This window comes from Heptranchias perlo, chromosome 5 (assembly GCF_035084215.1).
Source record: "Heptranchias perlo isolate sHepPer1 chromosome 5, sHepPer1.hap1, whole genome shotgun sequence".
Taxonomy (NCBI): Eukaryota; Metazoa; Chordata; class Chondrichthyes; order Hexanchiformes; family Hexanchidae; genus Heptranchias; species Heptranchias perlo.
Genome location: NC_090329.1, coordinates 80,299,196 through 80,325,289, shown reverse-complemented (window position 1 = coordinate 80,325,289; position 26,094 = coordinate 80,299,196). Strand labels below are relative to the sequence as shown.

Below are 26,094 nucleotides of genomic sequence, written 5' to 3'. Positions count from 1 at the left end.
GCACCAGTGAGCCAAACCCCGGTGACAGTTCTGCCAAACCTTAGACTTCCACCTCCTCAGTTGTGCCAAACCCGAGGTTTCCCCTCCAGTTATGTCAGATCACAAAAGACCTCCCCATGCTGCCAAACACCCTAACCTCAGTGTTGCCAAACTCCAAGATTCCCAATCCAGTGCTGCCAAGCATAGGACACCTATCCCCAGGTCTGCCAAACCCAGTGCCATTCCTCAGTGTTACCAAAGTTCAAAATAGACCCAAATGCTACAAAAGCAAAAGATCACCCTGCCAGTGCAACTAAACTCTAGCATTGTAAAATACCAGTTATATAACTCCAACTGGTATATCTGGCATAGCACCTTGATGTATAACTTCAGCTTCAGCTTCAAAAATGGTGAGATAAAAATAAAAAATACTATACATCAATTATTGCTTTATACAAATGCACACACACACACATTTATAGCTTTCACAGAATAATGGAGTCATAGATAATTTGATCCTCAAATCACAGGTAAATAGCCCAGAGTATCATAGAATCATAGAACGGTTACAGCACAGAAGGAGGCCATTCAGCCCATCGAGCCTGTGCCAGCTCTTTGCAAGAGCAATTCAGTTAGTCCCATTACCCCCATGGCCCTGCAAGTTTTTTCCCTTAAAGTATTTATCCAATTTCTTGTTGAAAGCCGTGACTGAATCTGCTTCCACCACCCTTTCAGGCAGCTCATTCCAGATCATAACTACTCCATGCTTAAAAAAAGCTTTTCCTCATGCTCCTTTGGTTCTTTTGCCAATCACCTTAAATCTGTCCCCTCTGGTTCTCGACCCTTCCACAAACAGTTTATGTCTATTCTGTCTAGACCCTTCATGATTTTGAAAACTTCTATCAAATCTCCTCTTAACCTTCTCTGCTCTAAGGAGAACAACCTCAGCTTCTCCAGTCTAACCGCATAATTGAAGTCCCTCATCCCTGAAACCATTCTAGTAAATCTCTTCTGCACCCTCTCTAAGGCCTTCACATCCTTCCTAAAGTGCGGTGCCCAGAATTGGACACAATACTCCAGTTGTGGCCGAACCAGTATTTTATAAAGGTTCAACATAACCTTGCTTTTGTACTCTAGGCCACTATTTATAAAGCCCAGGATCCCAAATGCTTTTTTTTAACTGCTTTCTCAAACTGTCCTGCCACCTTCAAATTGTGGACATATACACTCATGTCTTTCTGTTCCTGCACCCCCCTTTAGAACTGTACCATTTAGTACCATATTGCCTCTCCTCGTTCTTCCTGCCAAAATGTATCACTTCGAACTCTGCATTAAATTTCATCTATCATGTGTCCACCCATTCCACCAGCCTGTCTGTGTCCTCTTGAAGTCTATCACTATCCTCCTCGCTGTTTACTACATTTCCAAGTTTTGTGTCATCTGCAAATTTTGAAATTTGTGCCCTGTATACCCAAGTATAAGTCATTAATATATATCTAAAAAAGCAGTGGTCCTAGTAACAACCCCTGGGGACCACCACTGAATACCTTCCTCCAGTCTAAAAAACAAACGTTCACCACTACTCTCTGTTTCCTGTCACTTAGCCAATTTCATATCTATGCTGCCACTGTCCCATCATGTAATAAAAATTAAATGTCTTCTTAGATTACTGTAAACACAATGCTGTTATAAAACAGCTTATCCTTCAACTCACCATTAGCAATGTTATGGGAGATCTACCAACAATATATAAATACAAACAGCACACAGCAACATTATTCAAAATAATCAATAACTCAGCCTGTGCTGTACCTCTAGTCATCAAGTCCCACCATTCCCTTTCTATTTAGCTCCAGGTTTCAGCCTTCAAACCTACACCCTGGCCCCCAGTTCACACTGAAATGCATCAAGATGACCCATATCCCAGCCACATTTCCATAGAAATACAAGATCATTTTTGTGGTGAACCAACGATTTGAGGCCCAAATATGCCTCCAGTTTGCCTCTGTGGCAAGTGAAAAGATTAGGAGAGAAAATGAAACAAAGAAAAATGAAACAAAGAAAAATGAGACAGAGAATACATTCGACATTTACAGAGTACTAGACATACAGAGAGAGAGGGAGAGAGAGAGAGGGAGAGAGAGGGAGAGAGAGAAAGAAAGAAGAAACTTGCATTTATATAGCACCTTTCACTACCTCAGGACATCCCAAAGCGCTTTACAGCCAATGAAGTACCTTTGAAGTGTAGTCACTGTTGTAATGTCAGAAACGCGGGAGCCAATGCACACACAGCAAGATCCCACAAACAATAATGTGATAATGATCACATAATCTGTTTCAGAGATGTTGCTTGAGAAATAAATATTGGCCAGAACACCAGGGAGAACACCCCTGCTCTTCTTCGAATAGTGCTATGGGATCTTTTATATCCACCTGAAATGGCAGATGGGTCTCCATTTAACGTCGCAACCGAAAGACGGCACCTCTGACAGTGCAGCAGTCCCTCAGTAACTGCACTTTAGTGTCAGCCTAGATTTTGTGCTTAAGTCTCTGGAGTGGGACTTCAACCCACAGCCTTCTGACTCAGATGCGCGAGCGCTACCATTGAACCACAGCTGACACCTAAGTGGCCAGTTAATCTGTTTTTTGGTGGTTAGTTGACAGAGAAAAGTTGGCCAGGACAATGGGCAAAACATCTCATTGAAAAGATAACATCTCCAATAACGCAGTACTCAGTGTCAATTTAAATTATGTGTTCAAATCCTGAACCTATGGCCCTCTGACTGAGAGGCAAGAGTGCTACCACTAAACAGTGCAACATAATTGCACAAATTGAAGTTTAAAGTGTTCCCATACAGTCTGTTGACCACCTTGTAGTTTTTAATGTTAGCAAAGAGTCAACAAGTTAGTTGTGTTTTTGCTAACATTAAAAACATCATCAAGTTTAGAATACGTCCAAAGTGCTTGATTTTCCCCAATTGAGAGCAGTGCAAAGCTGGCAAGATAAACTTGAGCTCACCCAAAACACTGCTGCCTGTATCCTAACTCACACCAAGTCCCGTTCTCCCATCACCCTTGTGCTCACCGACCTACATTGCCTCCCGGTACGGGAACACCTCGATTTTAAAATTGTCATCCTTATTTTCAAATCCCTCCAGGCCTCGCCCCTCCCTATCTCTGTAACCTCCTCCAGCCCTACAACCCTCCAAGATCTCTGCGCTCCTCCAATTCTTGCCTCTTGCGCATTCCCGATTTTAATCGCTCCACCCTTGGTGGCCGTGCCCTCAGTTGCCCTGGCTCTAAGCTCTGGAATTCCTTCCCTAAACCTCTCCAGCTCTCTAACTTACTCTCCTCCTTTAAGACGCTCCTTAAAACCTACCTCTTTGACCAAGCTTTTGGTTAACTGTCCTAATACCTCCTTATATGACTTGGTGTCAAATTTTGTTTGATAACGCTCCTGTGAAGTGCCTTAGGACGTTTTACTACATTAAAGGTACTATATAAATGCAAGTTGTTGTTGTTATAGTTGTTGTAATCAACCCTCACTGCCATATGGCGGAAACAGCTTCCAGAACAATTAAGCAATTTAGAAAACTTAGGAATTATAACATAAATTTTTTCCTGCATGTTAAAGGATCATTATGCAACACAAATAGCAGCATTACAAGAAACAAAAGCAGAACTGAAAAACAAGGGAAACGGAAGATGATACGACAGTAATAACATCTCATTACTCTACTACATCAACATAATCCAACAACACATTCCATTTTGAATGAAACAGATATATATAATTTCCATACACATCCTGTCATATATTAAAAGTCTTGCATATAGCGCATAGTGCTTACACTTGTGACATTTCCTGGTCACATTTCAAATATTCCACGTTGGCATATCTCCCAACTCGCTATAAGCAATGCCACAGGAGCTTTGCTAGTATATGTATATAAATTTTTTAAATATTGAAATTTCCCAAGCTGTATGTCTCATCACATGAGGTTCTGATTACTTATAATTCAGCAATATCAATTTAAGTCACAAAAAAGCTAATCACTGTAAAATCTCACCCAAGATAGCAGGTACAAAATACAGTAAGTACAGCAGCATCTCACTGTTACAAACTTATCTTTACAGCAAACATTTTCCTTGGACTGACATAATCTCATACATAATCAAAGAAATTTAATAAAATAAACTGTTGTTAAAAATACTTTGTCAGTTTGTGAAATTTTTAGTAAATTAACTGCACTCTGCTTACATGCTGGTTACTTTCCACCTTAGCAATATCTTTGTTTGACTATCTGAAGGGCAACTACACAGCACAGTTGACAAATGGCAGAATAATGCCTCCACAAGACTGATCAAAAACAATGAAACGTTGTTCAATTTTGGTAATGAGAAAAAAAGTTACTCTAAGCTTGTCAGGCATTGGGACTTAAATTAATCCAAAAAATGTTGTTTTAGTTTCCCAAACATTTAAACAAAAATGATGTGTTCCATATTTGGATTTGAAACTGTCTGCATGAGATAGATACCAATCCCAAAGATGGCAAGGAAGTTTTAACCACAAGCAACCCACTAGCCTGACCTAACTTTTTGACACAAGAAATATACGTATATGTAAAATGCATAATTAGCACTTGTATTTTGAAAGGGAGGAGTTACAGACTTTAGTTGTGCAGAGCTAAAATCTCTCATGTATAAATACTACAACATACACTGTTGTGAAGACACTTCTTCATTACTCACTACATGATTTCAGAGAAGAACCAGTGAGGGATACTGGACTGAAGCAAGGCTCCAAACCCAAAATATGCTGGTACGTTTGAGCTTCAACTTTACATTAATGTTAGCTTGTGCAAAGGACGAGAAAGCCAGAGACCAATTCGTTTGTTCGTGCTTACAGTGGCTTACCACACCAATCAATCAGATTGCTTTTATAGCACACTACAACGAATGCATCAATATGTGCTAAACACTGCCATTACTGCTCAGCTGTGGGACGTAAAGATTTTATTGGTAAAAATACCAGTTTCAGCACCTACGTATTAAGCAAAATATGGTCTGAATAACATTAAATTCCTTACACAAGACCTTACAGCTATCTCCAAGGTCATACTTAGTACAAAGTAAAAAATATTTTCTTAGAAGTTCATATATATTTCAATCTCACAATAACTTCAATCATTCAACTCAAATGCTGAATTCTTACAATTCTACTGAATACATTCAAGTTAAATTACTCTGTATCTTTCTATTAATGTTTTCAACAATTTTTATTGACTCTTTACAGATTTGATCTACAATCATGGTTTCAAAACAAATCATTGTGCTTCTCTTATTGCTCACCCTGAACCTGATCTACGGAAAGGGATACAACTCTGCATCTAAAAATTGGAATGGCTATGGGGGTAAGTTTAAACTTATTTTAAAATCATTGCCGGTCACACTGACCTGTAAGAAAGACAAAGCTGGAAAGTGAGCTTTGCCTATACTGCAGAAGAGGGTTGCTGGCTTTATATTTTTTTGTGGCCTAAACTCTTTAAACGTATGTAATATATACAATAAATATTTTTTTTAATTCAGGTGGCATGCTCACAGACAAACATTTTTAAAAGTTGTTCCTCTCACTCTCTCTATAACTGTTCCTCTGCTTGCCTCCCACTTTAATTCTTTCCTTCTTCTCTGTATGCTTTTCACACCTTTTCTTGCTGCTGCCGTCTTAATCGCTATCACAATTTCTCACTCTTTTTCTCCTTCTTTCTGTATGTGTTCCCATCTTTTACCATACAGATATAGACACACACTATACACATACATAAACACAATAGTATATACACACACTATATAGATATAGTAATACATACACTGTATTTTATATACACACGATACACAGTATATATATATATATACACTCGCATTAGATAACAAGTCCTGTTTTCACCAGACGCACTATATCATACATATGCACACACTATACAAACACTCAACATTAGATAATAAAAGCTGTCTTCACTTCACTCAGATTATTTGGCAGTAGATATCCCAAGCTTCCCAGAAACTCCTAGATGGGAAAGATTATGGATTGAGGAAGCCAGTGCCCACTGAACTCCCACAGTATTTAGTACCCTTCCTGAAACAAATGTGGGCAAGAAGAACGGGAGACATGGGAGCAGGAAAGTTGGGAAAACTTGGAGCAGGGGAAAGAGTGGATTGGATGGAGCCACAACTTCAGACTGTCAAATTTAGGCATAGTATCAAATTGTTCCTCTGTCATTGGCTCCCGGTCTGGGAACGCTCGATTTTAAATTCTAATTCTTGCCTCGTGCGCATCCCCGATTTTAATTGCTCCACCATTGGTAGCAGTGCCTTCAGCTGCCTACGCCCTAACTCTGGAATTCCCTCCCTAAACCTCTTCGCCTCTCTCTCTCTCCTCCTTTAAGTCGCTTCTTAAAACTCATTTCTTTGACCAAGCTTTTGGTCACCTGTCCTAATACCTCCTTATGCGGCTCGGTGTCAAATTTTGTCTGATAACGCTCCTGTGAAGCACCTTGGGACGTATTATTACATTAAAGGTGCTATATAAATACAAGTTGTTGTTATTGTTGTTGTCGAGGGAGCTGACATCGTAGTTGCATCCTTCTTGTTCAGCGATATTAGCATCACTCAGCTCTGCTACAACTCTGTGTTCTTTGTCACCACCCAATTCTTAAGTTTTCCTGCTTAATATTCTCAGTGCCTGCAACACTCCTCTAAATCCAAAGGTGGGCAAACATTATTTTACCTTTCATATTATGCTGCTCTGAATTGGCCACTAAAAAAGTTCACACATGTAATATAAGTTGACTTGCTTTCCAATTTTTCCTCCATCAAATTGGAGGATGAGTTAAACTACACACCTCATAGCATCCCTGGACAGCTAAGAACTCATATTAAGGAGAATCAGAAGAGTCATAAATCCACACAGTACTGATCCTGGACACAATGCATTTGATTATAATACTGTTCTTCAAACAAGATGTTCTAGATCATATAGTCAATTCAAAAATTCACACATCACACCTTTAATATCAGTATTTGCCCATGATCTGAGAGTACAGGTAAAATTATTCATAAAACTGTTCAGCCACATCAGGTGTTCTATTGCACAAGTACCGTTATTCACACAGAATTAGAGAGAAGAAATGACAAGATGTTCTAACATCTACAAAACATTTTCTGTACTAACATACTAAGTCTTTTCACCATTTATATCACAAGTTCACTGATCCATGAAACTGAATGAACATTAACATACTATAGAGATAAAGTTTTGCAGATAGCATGTACTTCTTGTGTCACATTTTCTTCCCGTGACACTTTCAATGTCACACATTCCCCATCACACTCTTCTGACCCATAGGGAGCAATGCTACAAGAGATCTGCTAATGTATAAATAAAGATAGTGTAAATTCAATTATTTCTATATAATTCTATCAGAAAAAAAATTGAATGTGTGCAGCTCCTTAACACTGAGGTAAAACAAATATTCAAATCTAAGTGTTAATTTGTCTGTTAGCACATTAGTGTAAGAAAATATCACTTGTTTCATATGCAAGAGGGTGATGAATGAAAGAAAATGGCTGTCCATAGTTACCCTCTCAATTTTATTTATATCAACTGTTTTTCTTTAAGTTTAAAGCTGGAGTGATTTATTATCCTACTGCAATGTAAAATGATATTTAATATTATCCTAATGTAATGTAAAATAGTATTTACCTGTCTTTAGAGGTATTTGACTACCACCCTGAAAAGAATCGGGCACACTGCTGGGGCAAAGTACAGGGAACTTCATTCTGTATTTACCCATCCCATACTTGACCTGTGAATCCTAGAAGTTAACACTGGATCCCAACAGAGGAAAAAGTGGGAAAATGTTCATTCCCCCGTGGCATCATTTCTCGGTGTACAGATCAAATTTAAATGTAACCAATTAAATTTAAATAAATCCTTTATTTACAAGAATTTATCCATTTTAGCATTTCACGTTAAGTAGTGTAATATCAAGCCGAACAGCTGCTTAGTGTTCATAAACGCCTTGGGATGTTTTATCATGTTAAAGGTGCTATATAAATTTGCTTTTTCTGCTGAACTGTTCGTGAAAAGTTTCACTGAATGTGTACCAAAAACTAAGTTCAAACAGAAATTGTGCATAAAACAAGAATCTAGTCAAGCATTAAATTCTGTTCATAATGCTTTGATATCTGAATTGTATCTAATTATTTTCAGATACTAGTTTGATAGCACTTATTATGCAATCTCAACGTTCTACGTGCATATCAGTAGTGCAACTAATTAGAGTGGGTGACTTGGGTTTGCTATGTTGTAATTATGCTCTTTGTAAAAAAATTTGATGCAGATGATGAGATTTGTTGCAAAATATTTGTAATTTTTAAAAAAGTCAAAAATAATTTCTAACAAACTTAAATGATTTTAAGATTAATTGAATATTTTGTTATTGATTTTCCAAAACAGGGAGTGATTCAGATGAAGATGATTCTCACAGCTCTGAAAATGGTAAGTGGAACAGTATTGCTGGACCCATAGGCAAATAATTTGCAATTTTTATATGTACAACACAGCTGTTCATTAAACAACCATGGAGTTATTTTTAAAAACAAATGTACTTGTCCTGTGCAGTTTATTCCCCTATTAGCCTCAGACACTAAATTATAGAAAATGAGTATGGTTTAATTTGGATTGTTTTTGATTACATTTATTTTAAGAATTTCTAACTTGAAACATGACACAATACAATAATAATTGTCATTTAAATTTTCTGTGCACTGTACAAAGACAAAGAAACTATTTAGATATGATGTGCTGAGGATACAAGTAAACTCATACTAATTTGGTATCAACCCTAAACAGGTGGGAAAATACATCACAAAAGCGAAATAAAATAGCAGAAGCTAGTTCAGAGACCAGTTAATTCACTGTAGGATACTCCTGTATAATACCAAATTTACTAATGGTAAATGTGGCCAGGAAAAGTTTTCAAATATTATTTTCTTATATGACTTCTTAAATCTTCCTGCTATAGTAAGCAGGATAGTTACTCTGGTGCATCCATGGGTGGATTTGGTCATATTTCAGATTCAACCATTCCCACAAGTGATCAGCATATTGGACTGGGCCAGATCACATCTGCTGAAAGTGATACACTCTGAGTTATAATATCCCATAGGTATAACTCTAAAACAAAGTAATTTGGAATACTTATATGAATTGTCTCGAGTCACAAATCACTATGTAAGAAATTCTAAATTTGCTCCAAACAACTCTATTTTCCATAAAATACAGTTTAAAAATAACCGGCTCACAAGAAACATTTAAAAATCAAATACATGTAAAATGCTATTTTCTTAGAAACATCAATTTTTTTCTTTTGCAGAGGAGAAAGATGCTCTCAATTTGCTCTAGAATTGTGTGAATTTAGTTCTACCCTATAAAATTAAGAAAGGATTGACAATGCAGACAAAAACATATTTAAAACATGTTTGAAATTCCAGAAGCATCCTTTGCATTTCTAGGAATGCTCTCTTTTGTTTTAGATAGAATTCTAGAAAAACTAAATTGTTTCCATGGATATTTCAGAAAATGTATTTCTTAAAAATATTAAATACTAGTCAACCTCCCATACCACTCCACCTGGGGAGTCAAGACTAATGCAGTCTTTAAGTCAATTGGGGTTAGAGGATGAAGGATAATTGGACTGGGACTGAGGTAAGATGCGACGATGGGGGCGAGAATAGACCAGAGGAGGAAAATAGTGAGGTTGGGAGGGGGAGGTAGAGACTAGTGCAATGATCAAGGAGGAAGGTAGAGTATAGCAAGAGGCAAGAGGAGAGTTAGAGGCCTGTTATAATATATGGGGAGAAAACTGACCAACATTAGCCCCATGATGTTGTCTGTCCTGGACGTCTCCTCACACACTCACCCAAGGGTACCCATTGTTCCAGACATCTTTATCCATTCTAGGGTGTTGACTGTTGTCCATTCTATCTATCTTATGGGGGAGGGACATGCCCTTATCTTTCTATGTATTTTGATTGTTCGGATGCAGACATTTAAGGTTTCTCATCCTGTATGTGCCAATCATGAAAGTTACCTAATTATCTGAACAAAGCTTTTGCAATTAATATAACAGGATCAATCTGTGCCCAGGTCCTGAGTCTTTGATTATGCCTTGGGACGTTTTGTTATCTGTTTCTAACAATTGGTCTTCAATGTATCTGTTTCACAGTTTTACTGTCTCTGCAATATTCCAATCACTGCCTGATGTCAGGCATGTCATTTCCTGTGGGATGCTGGCTCCCTTTGTATTCTCACAGACACAAGGCCTGCGCTTCGCTTTTTAGCCAAGTGTCTGAAGCTTTGCAGGACAAGATACATGGCTATGATTTGGTCCAGAAATCGTATTTTTTACAATGCGAGGGGAGAGAATTGACAGAGGAATCAGAGCAAGGTTGAAGACCAAGATAAAGCAGCTGCACTACATTAAGGCAAGAGGAGGAGAGAAGTCAAATAAATTAAAATTAAACTCAGATAAATATATGAAATAAAGATGAGCAATTCATTATTTTAATGCAGCTTTACATAGAATGAGAAGGAACAGCACTAAATTAAATGAGGAAACTTAACAATGGTAGGGAAAGTAAATTAAATAAATTAAAGACAAATTTGAGAACGTGAATGAAATAAAAACATACGGTTAATGAATTAAAATGCCTTGCACATCAGCAAATTTAATTAAAGAATGAGCCTCCATGAGGAAAATTATTAATAAGTGGGCTTCCAATGAATAAATTAAATATAAATGCAGTTCCATTGGCCAAATTAAATAAAAAGCAAGCCTTTACTAAGCTTTACTTTTAGCAACATGGCTCTTGACTGAGGTACAACTGCATGCAGACTCAGGCAGTTTTTTTTCCCCATAAACTGTCAATATAATGCAGCAACTATGGCTTTAGCAGCTAACATTGTGACAGTTAACACTGAAAAACCCAATCACAGTATCACCTACAAGCATAGCTTTTAAAGTGAGTTTTGCCATTGACAAAGCCTGGTATGAGTTTTCAATGTATTTTGAGTTAGATTGCTGCAATCCATTTATCATTTTTAATGTATAATAGACAGCTATCAGATGTTAAGCAGCAATATATGGATTATCTCAGAGTCCAACTATTCCATCAAAATATGGATTATCTCCAGGTTCAACTATTCCATCAGTCCTGATAGGCGGCAAGACATTCTACAAACAATGTGCTTGGGGAGAGAAACAAATCACAATAGCTCAAGCAATATCCCTAATTTGAAATAAAATTCCCATGGGTCAGGAGGCAGATGAGGAAGAGGAAGGAACCAAGGATAAATCCTTGGGGGACTGCCAAGATGACAGTACAGAGACAGACAGAGAAGCCATTATTGGGGATGCTCTGGCTACGATTCGATAGATAATAATGGAGCCAAGGGAGAACAGTCTCACTGAGCTGGACAATGGACGACAGGCTTTGGAGGAGGATGCTGAGGTCGACAGTGTCAAAGGGCTGCAGAGAGGTTGAGGAGGATGAGGGGAGACAACGCACCACTGTCACAGTCATTTGTGACTTTGGTTAGAACCGTTTCGGTACTGTGGAAGGGGCAGAAACCTGATTGGAGAGATTCAAATATGGAGCTGAGGGTAAGTTGAGCATGGATTTGGGAAATTACAACTTTGAAGAGAAAAAACAGGTGAGGGTGGGGCAGCAGCTTGCAAGAACAGAGGGGTCGAGTGTGTTTTTTTGAAAAAAGGAGTGATGGCAGTTTTGAAATGGAGAGGGGAGACAGTTCCTGAGAAGATACCATTTACAATGTCAGCTAACATGGGGCCAGGAAGCAAAGGTGAACAGACAGCCAATAGAATTCTGCTGACTGCTCATCGGCTATGATTAACTTAGTGCTGTCCACTCACACCACTCTAAAATCAACTACCAGTATCAAGTGAGTGTTCTTCTGAGTATGGGAGCTAAAAGCATTACATTAAAACTGCCCATAATTTGGCAGAAAATCATGAAATTTGCTTCACTATAAAGCAGTTTTTGCTTCAAAGTGACCCAACATAAGCAGTCTATATGCAGGTGAACTGGCACAAGTTTGGGATTTTATGTTGGATGCAATATCAAAGTGCATAACTTCAACAGATTCATTGCTAACTTCTACACTATAGAATTAAAGTTTGAAAAGAGTTCAGCTGATCTGATGGACTATCTTTGTTTCTACTGTTACAAAGTTAGATCCTAACAACCATTAGAAATTTCAGTGACAGTTGTAGACTAGGTTGGAAAGGCTGTACAGAACTGAAAACTGGTAGATGATATTCAAAGATCTCAGTGAGGCAATGGAATGGCATTAATGAACAGGAGAATGTGAAAATAGCCTAGTAAGACAGTGAAAAGGCATGGGAATGATTCAAACAGAACTAAGTATGTAAGTATGAAAGTTCTACTTGCTCCTCACTGGATGACTGTGCACACAGGTGCAGAATAACTTTGTGATGTGCACTTACATCACTCTAAAAACAAGTACCTGAATCAAGCCAGTGCTGTTACTGAGTTTGGCGGTGAAGGCACACTATTAGGACAGAGTAGAAGGTTTATTACAGGCCTGAGTTGATGTGAGAAAGCTAGTGCTGGCACTTTGTGGAAAAGTGCTTCTTAGACTATTACTGCTACCTTGATGAATACAAAAGTAACCAAATAAAAAGAATTTGTGTTCTAATAGCAAAATCTAAAAAGGTATATTTTCTTTCTTTTTAATAATAGGATTAAAGCGCGGGCCACGTGGGCCACGAGGACCACAAGGTCCAGCAGGAAATCCAGGTATCGGACTGCGAGGGGCCCCTGGTAACCCTGGACCACCAGGACCAACAGGACCATCAGGAAAGTCAATTGTAGGAAAAACAGGCGTTCCAGGAGCACCAGGAAAGCCAGGTGAAACAGGACCTCCTGGAGAAAAAGGTGATGAGGGATCTCCTGGGAAACAAGGAGGAAAAGGCAGTACAGGGCCCAAAGGACCTCCTGGGCCACCTGGATTATCAGTTCCAGGTAAACCAGGCCCCCAAGGGTCATCAGGTCGTCCAGGAGCATCAGGATCACCTGGAGAAAAAGGGAAGACAGGGGATCCAGGTCAACCAGGGCCAAAGGGAGAAAAAGGATCTGGAGCTCCAGGGCGTCCAGGTGAAAAAGGTTCTCCAGGGCCAAAAGGACCTCCAGGTCCATCTGGACCAAAAGGATATGGAAGTCCTGGGCCCACTGGTCCTTCCGGTAAAGCAGGTGGAAAGGGTGAAACGGGTGCCCCAGGTTCACATGGGACGCCAGGAGCACAAGGCCAAAAAGGACCACCTGGACCACCAGGAGCATCAAGAAGTGGAAAGCCTGGAGCAAATGGAGAACCAGGGTCAACAGGAGCTCCTGGACCCAAGGGCTCACGGGGTGAACAAGGTTTGCCAGGAGCACCAGGATTGCCAGGCAATGCAAAATCTGGACTGCAAGGTCCTAAAGGAGAGCGTGGTCCTGCGGGCGCAAATGGTTACCCTGGAGAAAAAGGGAAGAAAGGAGACACAGGTCAACCTGGAGCACAAGGACCTGAAGGGCCATCTGGACCACCGGGCCAGCAAGGTCCAAAAGGGTTACCAGGACTAGCTGGTGCAGCAGGATCAAGAGGTAGTCCAGGACCTTCAGGTCCACAAGGGTATCCAGGCTCACCGGGTCAGCCAGGACAAGGTGGTGCACCAGGAAAATCTGGATCTCCAGGACAACCAGGTGCCCCAGGCTCAGAGGGACAACAAGGACCACCTGGTCGAAAAGGTGACCCAGGACAAGCTGGATCACCTGGTAAATCAGGTAGTCCAGGTGCTCCAGGATCACCTGGGTACCCTGGTAAAGATGCAATGATAGGGCCCCCTGGAACATCTGGTCCAAGAGGTCCACCTGGATCTCAAGGACCTCCTGGATTCCCTGGAGAAAAGGGACATCCAGGACTTCCTGGTCCACCAGGTCCTCCAGGAAATTATTATGGAAAAATAACAGGCAATCTAGCTGGTTCACCTGGACGAGAAGGAGCAGTAGGCCCTCCAGGTCAACCAGGACTTCCTGGTCCACCAGGCCCACCTGGAGAAATGAATGTACAGCTTAATCCTGTTCCAGCATTTACAGCCATGCTTTCTCATTCATATTCATCAACAGGACAACCAATAGTGTTTGACAAAATATTAATCAATTCAAATAATAATTATGATCCATCTACTGGGATATTTACATGTGAAATATCTGGCATCTATCAATTTTCTTACCATATACAAGTCAAGGGAGCAAATGTTTGGGTTGGATTATACAAAAATGATGAACCTGTAATGTACACATATGATGACTATAAAAAAGGTTATATTGATCAGGCCTCAGGAAGTGCTATACTAACCCTACATAGAAATGACCAAGTTTATATACAGTTACCTTCAGAAGACTCCAATGGTTTGTATTCATCTGATAAGAAATGTTCCTCCTTCTCAGGGTTTCTCATTGTTCAATCATGATGCATATCAATTGAAAAAAGTGCAATTTGAAATGGATGATCTGACTGAATTTACTGTGGCTATATTTTGATTGGAAAAACATAGTGCCCTGATTAGAAATCAAATATAGAAATAAAATAACAAACATAAAACATCAGATTAACAATATCCTTTTACAAAGAATGTGTTTTTAACAGCAAATGTTTGTTCTGCTGCCATTATCCATGTCAATAAAATTACTTGAAACAAAATCCCCTGGCTACCATACTGAAATTTTCAGATGCACATATCCTTCAACAAATACTGAACAATAAGTTATTTTCTTATTTTCTCACTGTTCACTTGGTGTTTCTGCTCAAGTAGCATCTCTTATTGCAGCTTAATAAATGCAGTCAGTGCTTCTTGATGCTGATATGAACAAGTTTTTACTTCCATCACACACCAAATTTCATAGTATCATAGTATGTTACAGCTCATCGTGCCTGTGCTGGCTCTTTAAAAGAGCTATCCAATTAGACCCACTCCCCTGCTCTTTCCCCACAGCCCTGTAAATTTTTCCCTTCAAGTATTGATCCATTTCCCTTTTGAAAGTTATTACTGAATCTGCTTCCATCACCCTTTCAGGCAATGCATTCCAGATCATAACAATTCTCTACGTAAAAAAATGTTTCCTCATGTCGCCTCTGGTTCTTCTGCCAATCACCTTAAATCTGTGTCCTCTGGCTACCGACCCTTCTGCCACTGGAAACAGTTTCTCCTTATTTACTTTGTCAAAACTGTTCATGATTTTGAACACCTTTATCAAATCCTCTCTTCAATTTCTCTGCTCTAAGGAGAACAACCCCAGCTTCTCCAGTCTCTCCACATAACTGAAGTCCTTCATCCCTGGTACCATTCTAGTAAATCAAAAGGAAAATACTGCAGATTCTAGTAAATCTCACCTGCACCCTCTCTAAGGCCTTGACATGCTCCCTAAATTGTGGTGCCCAGAATTGAACACAATGCTCCAGCTGAGGCCGAACCTGGGTTTTATAAAGGTTTAACACAACTTCCTTGCTTTTGTACTCTATGCCTTTATTAATAAAACCCAGGATCCCATAAGCTTTTTCTTTTAAAAACAGCCTTCTCAACTTGTCCTGCCACCTTCAAAGATTTGTGTACATGCACCCCCAGGTCTCTGTTCCTGAACCCCATTTAAAATTGTACCATTTAGTTTATATTGTGTCACCTCATTCTTCCGGCCAAAATGTATCACTTCACACTTCTCTGTATTAAATGCCATCTGCCATGTGACTGCCCATTTCACCAGTCTGTCTATGTCCTCCTGAAGTCTGTTACTATCCTCCACATTGTTTACTGCAGTCCCGAGTTTCATGTCATCTGCAAACTTTGAAATTATACCCTGTATACCCAAGCCCAGGTCATTAATATATATCAATAAGAGCAATGGTCCTAATACCGACCCCTGGGGAACACCACTGTATACTTCCCTCCTGTCTGAAAAACTGAAAAAGTCTATTGAACAAACAGGAATTTCTGTGAGAGAATGCATACATGACCTGAATCATACTTTTAAGATATTATTTCAGTACAAAGCACCACCAGAAAACTACAGCCTGGAAGTTATTGCTCATGAAATTATTGCAGTGCTTCACACACTCATATCAAATTCCTGTTTCTGCCAGTTTAATAGGGTCACTAATCCACTTATTTTAACATTGCTCAGAGCAATTTCAAGACTTAGATTTTCTCAGGTAAGACTCTTTATAAATGATTTTGGTATTTTTCCCCTCTGCATTATCTTGTTTGGTAAACAGTGATACAAATTACATTGCAAAAATATCACCCCAGATGCATGAGTCACTGCAAGAAAATATACCATTCCTCAATTTACATCTAGATTTTTATTTGTTCACTAAAGACGATTTCAATGTTCCTTGCTGGTCAAATAAATAATCTGCAGTTTCAGCAGAATGGGGTGCAAGAATGCATTTGCAATTACATAATAGATGGAACAGCTAAGGTACCAACTGGAAAAATGCAATACCATGGAACACCAATTAAATTACAGCATAATTCCATTCTGCAATTACCCACTACTATATGTGATATTCTAATCATGTTGCCTCTTCCGTAGATAAAAACACTTTTGGTTTGAATTTCCAAATTCTTATGCCATAACCATTTGAATGCTGAGAGTTTTCCATCTTTCAAAACCTACAGCTTTTATTTTACGTCTATAACTACAAAAGTGTGTGTGTGTGTGTGTGTGTGTGTGGGGGGGGGCGAAGAGGAGGAATGAATAAATTTCACTCGATAAGTGTTATGAATTAGAGAAGTGCTCAGACCTAAAGAATCTTCATATATTCATGAGAGTTGATTTTCTGAGTGCGCACTGCCAGCAGGGAGTTTTGTCAGACACGCATATCTAAAAATCATGGGCAGTAGCTGAGATTTCCTAATGCCTGCAGTCAGCGGGTGAGAACACCCGCCAACAACACATAGTTTGAAGATCGGCCTCAGTGGGCAAACACTTTTTTTTGTAAAAACTGGCGCAGTTGTCCTCATGACCACCATGTGTAAACCAAGGCTGGTTGGTAAAGGAAGGCTCGGGGAGAAGTCACTTACTAAGCAGGTTCAACTTAAAAATTGGACCTAGTTAGGCTGACAAATCTCAGACATCTGGCTCTGATTAGCCAATCATCCAGATACCACATACACATACAAAGATGCTTCATCCTACGACGTGCTGAAACAACACACAAACACTTCACATAACCCCACAGGGTTACAGTCTACTCTCAATTTAAATTTACCATAATTCAAATTATATGTTAGTTTTGCCTCTTCCTCCTTGTCCCCTTGACATCTCCACAGCATTCAATATAGTTGATTATGCCATCCTCATTTACCACATGTCCTGTGTTCCAGCTCCATGGGATTGCCCTTCCATGGATCCATTCCTACCCATCTCAATACGGCCAGCCGATCTCCAGCAATGGCTTCTCCTCTTGCCTCACAGATATCTCCAGATTTCCCCAAAGATCCATTCTTGAGCCCCTCCTCTTTTTCATCTACAGGATGCATCTCTGTGGTATCATCTGTGGGCAAGACGTCAATTTCCACAGATCTATCTGTCCAGCACTTCCCTTGTCGCCATGGCCACATCTGTACCGTCAGACATTAAGTCATGAATGAATCAGAATTTCCTCCAATTGAACATTAGGAAAACCAAAGTCATTGCTTTCAGCTTCCATCAGAAGCTCCTCTCTATTGCCACCGACCTCATCCCCCTCCCTAGTTACTCGCAAAGGTTAATCCAGACTGTGCACAACCTCAGTGTCCTGCTGGACCCAAGGTTAAGCTTTGGGCCCAAATAACCTGCCTATCATCTTGACCACTTGATTCTATTTGCATACCAGTGCCTACCTCTGCCCTTGCCTCAATCTTTATCCAGGCTTTCATCAACTCTGGACTCAATTTTTCCAGTGTCCTCTTTGTCAGCCTCCATGCTCTAAAGATTCCAAGGTGCTACTGTTTGCATTCTATCCCACTTGACCATCATCTCCATTTTTGCCAAATTTGGTTCCCTGCCCCCCAGTGAACAGTATTGGATATTCTAATGTCTGTCTAACCTAACCCACTCCAGTAAAGAGGATGAAGAGGATGTTTGTTCCGAACATTTGGTAGCAACATGTTTGACAACGGCCATAGAGCCTTCAGGTGAGGAAAAGGTTCTGGGCTTTATGCATTGCTGGGAGCAAGAGAATACTTTTTAACCCTATATGTAATATTGTGAAGATATTTTCATATACATGCTCAGCATTTGATTTCCTAATAACCTAATAAGCTGGGCTACAAGAAAAATATACAATTACTGATGCTACTGTTCTTCTGATAATTCACAAAATTAAGGAAAACCAAATTGATTTCAAGTATAACAAAGGATTAAGAAACAACAAAAAACAGGACAGCGATGAAGGAATGCTGCACTGTCGAAGTACCATCTTTTAGATGCGATGTTTAACCAAGGCCATCTGCCCGTTAATCAGGCTCAGTGGATATTAAAGGTCTCATGGTGCTGTTCAAAGAAACGTAGGAAGATCTCTCTCTGTACTTTTGGCAACATTCTTCTGTCAACCAACCAAAGATAATCTATTGCTGTGCACAAATCAGTTGCCACATTTGTCTGCATAACAATCGTTGCTCTTCAACATTGTACTTAAAGTGCTTTGAAGAATTTGAAATGCGATAAGGTAATACAGAAAAGCAAGTTTATCTTTTTATAACTGTATTCTGTGATTGTTTTTGGGTTGAATGAAATGGGAATATTGCAAATGCAGACTAAATTTGCTGTATTCAGCTAAATATTTAGTTTCTGACAAAAGTGACAAAAGCACTGGCAGTGTTACAATCATTACAAAGTTCATTGATGCTGAATACTCAGAAGATACCTTCATGTTCTAAGTTAGCTAGTGATATTTGTTGATATTGCCCACTAGAAGCAAGTCCCTTCAGCAGATGACCAACACAGCAGACCAAAGTCAGCCACTGAATCAGCACTATATCATACTTATCTTGGGGCAGCTCCAAGTCAATTCTTTGTTCCTATTTAACCTACAAAGAGTAAAGCTTTCATTCTAAGCAAAACAGTACAGCAATGGGGAGTGCAGCAGCTACTGATCTGACACTACAATAGTAGCAGTGGGAACTGAGTTAATGGGGTAGAGCTTCCGCTTTCATGGAAAATCAAGCGTAGGTTACGTCAAGCGTAAATAGAGTTTCCGCAATCTTCTGCGCTGGTTCAAAAATCACTGGCCACACCCCCAGGTCGATATAACGAGGATGGCGAGTTTCCACCCATTGCATCCATTTGCAGCCTTTCGAGGAAGGTCTTCAAATTAAGCTCGTTTTCTTAGGTGCATTAGGAAGCACGTTTTAAACATTTTTACCTATTAAAAATATTTAGTTTACTAAGAGAATGACAAGTGTACACCAATGAAACTAGTAACTAGTTCAGTATAGTTCTTCTAAGTCATTTTCAGTGATTTTCAGTGATATAAAATCAGGTTACTCAGGTGGAGGACGAGACACTCTTTTAAAAGTACTTATTTTTTGTGATAAATTCATTTTCAGCAGTATAAATAAAACTGTACCAGGTTACCACTTTTAAATACATCAAGGAATACTTCTAAATGCAAGGAAAAGAAAATAAATGATTTGCCGATTGCGCACAAACTGGAAACCACCCCAATATCTTTATTACTAAGTTGATGTGCAAATGAGTTTCTGATAGCAAACTGGAATATAGCAAAAGCGCATTACTAATGCAGTTCATAATGCAGTAAACAATAGGAACAGCAGTGTAGTTGAGTCATGTGGAAAAAGGGACAAGTAACAGACAAAAAATTAAAATGGTATACACAGAGATATAATGCCTCACTATTGGCTTGCATTTTTCCAGCTTCTCTTGTACCATGTTTTGTTGCAATTTTTTTTTCTATTTCCTTTTTCATAAAATTTTCTGATACAGAACGTGCACTGGAAAATATAATCTTCTTGGTATGTTAGCAGAAATTGCCCCAGATAGAAGACATCATAGAAGAATGCTTATGAATAAAATACTATTTCACTTGGAATGCACACAGGAGCACTTTTATTTAAAGATGCCATGCCATGATACTATTTTATACCGAAAAAATGTTATATGTTCAGAAAAGCTTATTGATGCTGGTCCTCCTTCTGTCTGCTAGGTCACTCTATGACATCTCTATAACACATAAGGAGATCTATCCTTTTCTGAATCAAAAGACTCTATTTTTAATATCTATATTTATTTGGTTACTTTACATTTTGTTTACTGCAGTAGCCAGTCTAGCTAAAATACATAATCTTCACCAAGGAATTTCCATTGTGGGGGAATCAGTTCACAGACATGCAGCAATATTTTTGTGCGGACATGTTTTGATTGCAAAGCAGGTAGAAGCCACTTAAGACAGGCTGCCTGCTTTGTCCTGAAAATGATCAATTTGAAGTATTGATGCTTACAACCATGTGCAAATCATTTGTGTCTAGAATCTGCTGGAGATTCAGGAGGCCAGCACTTAAATTTGATAACCTCCTTCAACTGCGAAAGACATCGTCCCGATTTCGTGTGCCAGCTTCAACCTCAAAGGGAATGTGGGGTATTTTCTCACCAACTCTGCTGCAGCTTTCAATTTCTTTAGGCCCAATGAACCAGACGCAAATACCTGAAGACTCCATGAGAATAGACTAAACGTCACATACAAGTTTGTGTCATAGAAGCTGATTCAGGTTCAGCATCTTTAGAAAAAAGTGAAGTGTCGGACCATTGTTATTTTTTGTATCTGCAGAGGTGTACATTAAAGGCTCTGCAATCAAGTGACATCTGCCATATTGACCTCTTTCTACTGTTTAATTCTTACTTTTAATAAACCTGGTATACACAGTTTATAGCAAAAGCAAAATACTGCTGATACTGGAAATCTGAAATAAAAACAGAAAATGCTGAAAATACTCAGCATGTCAGGCAGCATCTGTGGAGAAAGAAACGCTTCAGGTCGATGACCCTTCATCAGAACTGGAAGAAGTTGAAGATTAAACAGTTTTTAAGCAAGTACACAGCCAGGGAAAAGGGAGGGTGGGGGGAGGAAGGGATGGTCGGTGATAGGGTGGAGGGTAGGTGGGCAGGAGTGATTAAATGACAAAAGGGATGATGGTGCAAGGCAAGGAGGGTGGTAATGGAACAAGTAAAGAAACAAAAGATGGATCTAGAGGAGCTGTAAATGGCAACAGCTGAATCATTATCAGCATGAGCTGTCTGAAAAAAAATGGGAGCAGTGGTTTTGATCTGAAGCCACTGAAATCAATCTCGAGTCCTGAAGGTTATGAAGCGCATAATCGAAAGATCAGGTGCTGTTCTAATGAAGCTCAACGGAAGCTTGAGGAATAGCACCTGATCTTTCGTTTAGGCACTTTACAACCTTCCGTACTCAACAGTGATTTCAATAACTTCAGATCATAACCACTGCTCCCATTTTTTGGACAGCGAGTGCTGGGAATAATTCTGATGTTGCCATTTACAACTCCTCTAGACCCATCTTTTGTTTCTTTACTTGTCCTATTACCACCCTCTTTGCCTTGTACCATCATCTCTTTTGTCATTTAATCACTCCTGCCCTCCACCCTATCAGAGCTTCCCTTTTGTTCTTTCCTCTCCTCCCCTTCCTCCACCCCCACCACTTTCCCTGGCTCTGTACTTGCTTAAAAAATGTTTAATCTTCACTTCTTCCAGTTCTAATGAAGGGTCATCGACCTGAAACGTTAACTGTTTCTTTCTCCACAGATGCTGCCTGACTTGCTGAGTATTTCCAGCATTTTCTGTTTTTATTATTATACACAGTTTATAGATAAACTCGCATGGTCACATTATCCAAAAGAGGAGAAAAGTAAATGGCTTAAATCAATTCCAGTCAGCAAATTACAGTAACAAAAGTGTTCTGCTTGACCCCAATCAACACTATATTACCAGAGATTATGCATATAAAGACATACTTTTGTTCATTGGGATCACTTATGGAAGTGGTCTTTCATGCTGAACGCAACAGAAAATATCTAGTAAGTCGCATTTCCAACAGAAAGCATCCTGGAGTGCTTCCAGTGAAAATAACTTTGAATCAACCTAAAAGCTGCTACAGACCTGCCCAACTTCTGTAAAGTATGCTGTCAGCTGGCTAAGCTGTACCTCCATTGCTTCCAATGGAGCTGATCAAGTACATGAATGTCATTACGTTGCCTAGCAAGATGGAAGAGATGCAATGTGGTTGGTCCCTATGAGGGTAAACATATGAGATTTTTTAAAAATCAAATACATTAGTGTGAAATTATATAATTAAAATAGGGAAGTACTTCAAATAAATTACTCCTCCCCCCCTAGAATTTCCTTCTTAGTTAAGCTAGTTACTGTCATTAAAAATATGGGCAGGATAAATGATTGAGGAAAGGTCTAATCTATTAATATTTGACCTTATTCAAAATATGGCAGAGCACACAAAAAACGATCTCATCAGCTGTAACTCGATATCCAAGAAAAAGTCCATTAAAGTGTGCTTGATCATTCTAGCCTGAACAGCTACAATCATGGATAATATTAACCCAACTTATGATGTACTGTGATGTCAAAGTGAGGATGCACCATCATAATGCATTCAACCACACTGAAAAATAAAGTAGCAAAGTAAGTAAATTAAATCTAAAACTAATATAGTATGTTTAAACAGTAAATGTGTGGAGTGGAATTTCCTGTGGGAGGGTAATTGGGAAGTTAAGCTCGAAATTATGCCCATCCTGCTGACATCTATTTACACCCAAAGTTCTTGCCAATATTATAAGTATACCCTGGAACATAAAAATGGGCGTAAACAAGCAGAAATCAGTATAAACAACTGGGGCCCGAGGAAAGCACTAAACTCACACCATATATTCCTTCTTTAAGTAAGAAAATTAAAGATTTAAGGCATCTAACTATCATTCAGCATATTAAGCACAGCATGTTTAAGAACATGCAATCACAGAAGCTTTTCAATTTTTAATGTGACATGTACTGACACCATAAAAATGCATTCAAAGAAACAGAAAGTACAGTGCAGGTCTCAGAGGATTTCAAATCAAAATCGCTTTAAAAAATTTCATTAAAACACCAGAAAAATGACTTTGTTTACTGCTTTTCTTAAAATTCTGGGCTTAATTTTACACCCGTTTCGAACCGGCGTTATTGCAGGAAATTCATGTGTACAGCTCTTTAGCCTGTGGGCAGAGCAATTAGACAGGCCTAAAAGAAAGAGAAAATTCAGGTGTTTTATAAGGGCGTAAATCACTTACACCTAAATTTCCTCAATCTCTCATGTCGGTATTGCACGACTATTACGCCATTTCTCGGACACAAATTGACAGGAAATTCTACCCGAGTACAACGTTGGAATTCAAATAGACTGAAAGGGCAAACTTCGCTTTACATTTCTTCCTTCTAGCAAAGTTTCATAGTTGCTTAAATAAGACCCAGAAAAAAACAATGGAAGTACTTTTATGGTGCAACAGCACATGCTTTAACGCAAATGAGACATGATATAACTGGTGAAGGAACATTTGAAGTGTACTATTTTCAACACTGGTCCTGAAACAGAGATTAAATAATCAGAAGAAAATCCAAAACAGCCATAACAGTTAAGCTTCAAGTAGCCTACAAGAATTGGATGACATCATAGCAGTGGTTCATCACAAAGTTCAAGATGTGCAATCCTTTTCAAGAATTGGCAACCCAAAATGCCAATTTCTATAAATTCCTATAAAACTGTGTATTCTGGAATTATGAAAACATGCCTTACCTTTAAAGGCAGATGCTTTGTAATTGTATTCTATGGAAGCAATCACATCCTTCCAGAATTCATATTTCTTCACATTTCTATTCTGTGAAAAAGCAATGGTTTAAACACCCTAATCACATCAGTTCAATTGGTTTTTAAGATTCAGAAGTACAGATCAGTTCAAGTCAGATCAGTCATAAATGCAGCCAGAATTAAAATAATTATCTGGATTAAAAACATAATATGGAAGACAAAAATATGGAAATTACTATACTGAAATATAGTTAGGGTATTCTAACTATTTATAAATTTAAAAGTTATGACAACTAATAATTGAGTGTATTGTATACTTGCTTTTTAAGCATCTATTATTGTGTGTAGCACACACTTCCTGTAACAATTTCCAATTATGTCACACTTGCAAAGCTTTGACTTATCTATTCAATGTTAGATTGATTGATTTGCCCCCAACTCCACCTCCCAGATAGATTGCACTACAAAACTGTTCTCCCAAACTGAAGGTTGTAAAAATCAGGACTTCTGCCCAATGCTCCCTCCTGCCGTCTCCACATTTTTCAGCTCCAGCAACAAGGCCGTTTCCTCCATGCCACCACTTACCCTTGTTCCCCCCCCACTCTCCATTAAAAAAAAGCCAGTACTTACATTTCCAGTTGTGAACTGGACACCAGATTTAATTTCTTTGAAGTGTTCACTGCACTTCTGCCAACATAGTAAGATCCTAAAATGAGATTGGAGGGCATTTGCCTAAATGCATATAGCATGGTAAATAAGGTTGGTGAGCTGCAGGCTCAAGTCGCCACGTGGGACTATGATATAGTGGCAATAAGAGAGATCTGCCTCAAAGAAGGGGAGGATTGGGTACTTAATATTCCTGGCTACAAGGTATGCAGGAAAGATAGGGAAGGAAAGAAAGGAGGAGGGGTGGCAGTATTGATCAAAAAAAACTATTATAGCACTGGAAAGGGATGATGTAGTTAAGGGGGGTCAAAGACAGAATCTATTTGGTTAGAATTAAGGAACAATAGAGAAGCTATTACACTACTGGGTGTACTCTATAGGCCACCAAATAATGGGAAAGAGATAGAGAATATTTGCAGGCAAATTACATCTCGAACTGGCTTGAAGGATATTGGAGGGGGAGGGAGAGGATCCAATCGTTGTGGTCCATGTTGGAATCAACAACAAAGGAAAGATTAGAAAAGGAAGTCCTAGCTCCTGTTCAGAGTACTAGGAACTAAATTTAAAAAAAGGACCTCAAGGGTTATAATCTCTGAATTATTACCTGAGCCACATGCAAATTGGCGCAGGGATAAGCAGGTTAGGGAGGTGAACAAGTGGCTGAAAGAGTGGCGTGGGAAAGAGGGGTTCCATTTCATGCGACACTGTCATCAGTGCCGTTGGGACGGGATCCACCTGAATCGGGCTGGGACCAGGGTCCTAGCAGAAAGGATAAATAGGGCAGTCACAAGGACTTTAAACTAGTAAATGGCCGGGGGTCGGTCGGTCGGTGGGGGGGGGGGGGGGGGGAGGCTTAGGAGGAAAGTAGTATAAATAATAATTCTAAAACAAACAAAAAGGAAAATAGTAGAGTAAGAGACAGAAATTATGCGTTAGGCAGTACAGGTAAAGAGAAAACTAAAAGATGGAAGGAGTGCGGCCAACACAGAGTGATCTGCTGAGAGTGTGGTAAGTGTGGGAATTGTAAACAATTTTACAACACCAAGTTATAGTCCAGCAATTTTATTTTAAATTCACAAGCTTTCGGAGGCTTCCTCCTTCGTCAGGTGAACGATGTGAAAATGAAATCCTCGAAATGAAATCGCATTTATAATTCACAGAACAATGCTTGGTGAGTACAGACAGTTTTTTCAACTGCCCGTTGCCAAGGCAATCAGTGAGCAGACAGACAGGTGTTACCTGCCAGGTCTCACAGAATATACAAATCACCAAAAAAAAAACAACAAACAAAAAAAACAGAGATAGAGAGGTAGAAACATTATAAATTATATAAGAAAAATTATAAATGCGATTTCATTTCGAGGATTTCATTTTCACATCGTTCACCTGACGAAGGAGGAAGCCTCCGAAAGCTTGTGAATTTAAAATAAAATTGCTGG

At 39.2% G+C, this 26,094-nt stretch overlaps 2 protein-coding genes across 5 annotated transcripts in view; one reads left to right on the top strand and one right to left on the bottom strand.

Moving 5' to 3' along the window:
• Positions 1 to 14,678, top strand: part of LOC137321546 (collagen alpha-1(I) chain-like) — a 90,036-nt gene extending 75,358 nt beyond the window's left edge. The window contains exons 17-18 of the mRNA XM_067983942.1: positions 8,498 to 8,539; positions 12,826 to 14,678. Coding sequence (XP_067840043.1) covers positions 8,498 to 8,539; positions 12,826 to 14,594 — 1,811 coding nt within the window. The 3' untranslated portion in view covers positions 14,595 to 14,678. The remainder of the gene's footprint in view (positions 1 to 8,497; positions 8,540 to 12,825) is intronic.
• The window catches only part of nt5dc1 (5'-nucleotidase domain containing 1), a 568,661-nt gene that overhangs the window by 516,554 nt on the left and 26,013 nt on the right, over positions 1 to 26,094 (bottom strand). For all 4 annotated transcript variants that reach the window (XM_067984694.1, XM_067984695.1, XM_067984698.1 and 1 more), the window contains exon 6: positions 23,978 to 24,059. In XM_067984694.1, coding sequence (XP_067840795.1) covers positions 23,978 to 24,059 — 82 coding nt within the window. The remainder of the gene's footprint in view (positions 1 to 23,977; positions 24,060 to 26,094) is intronic.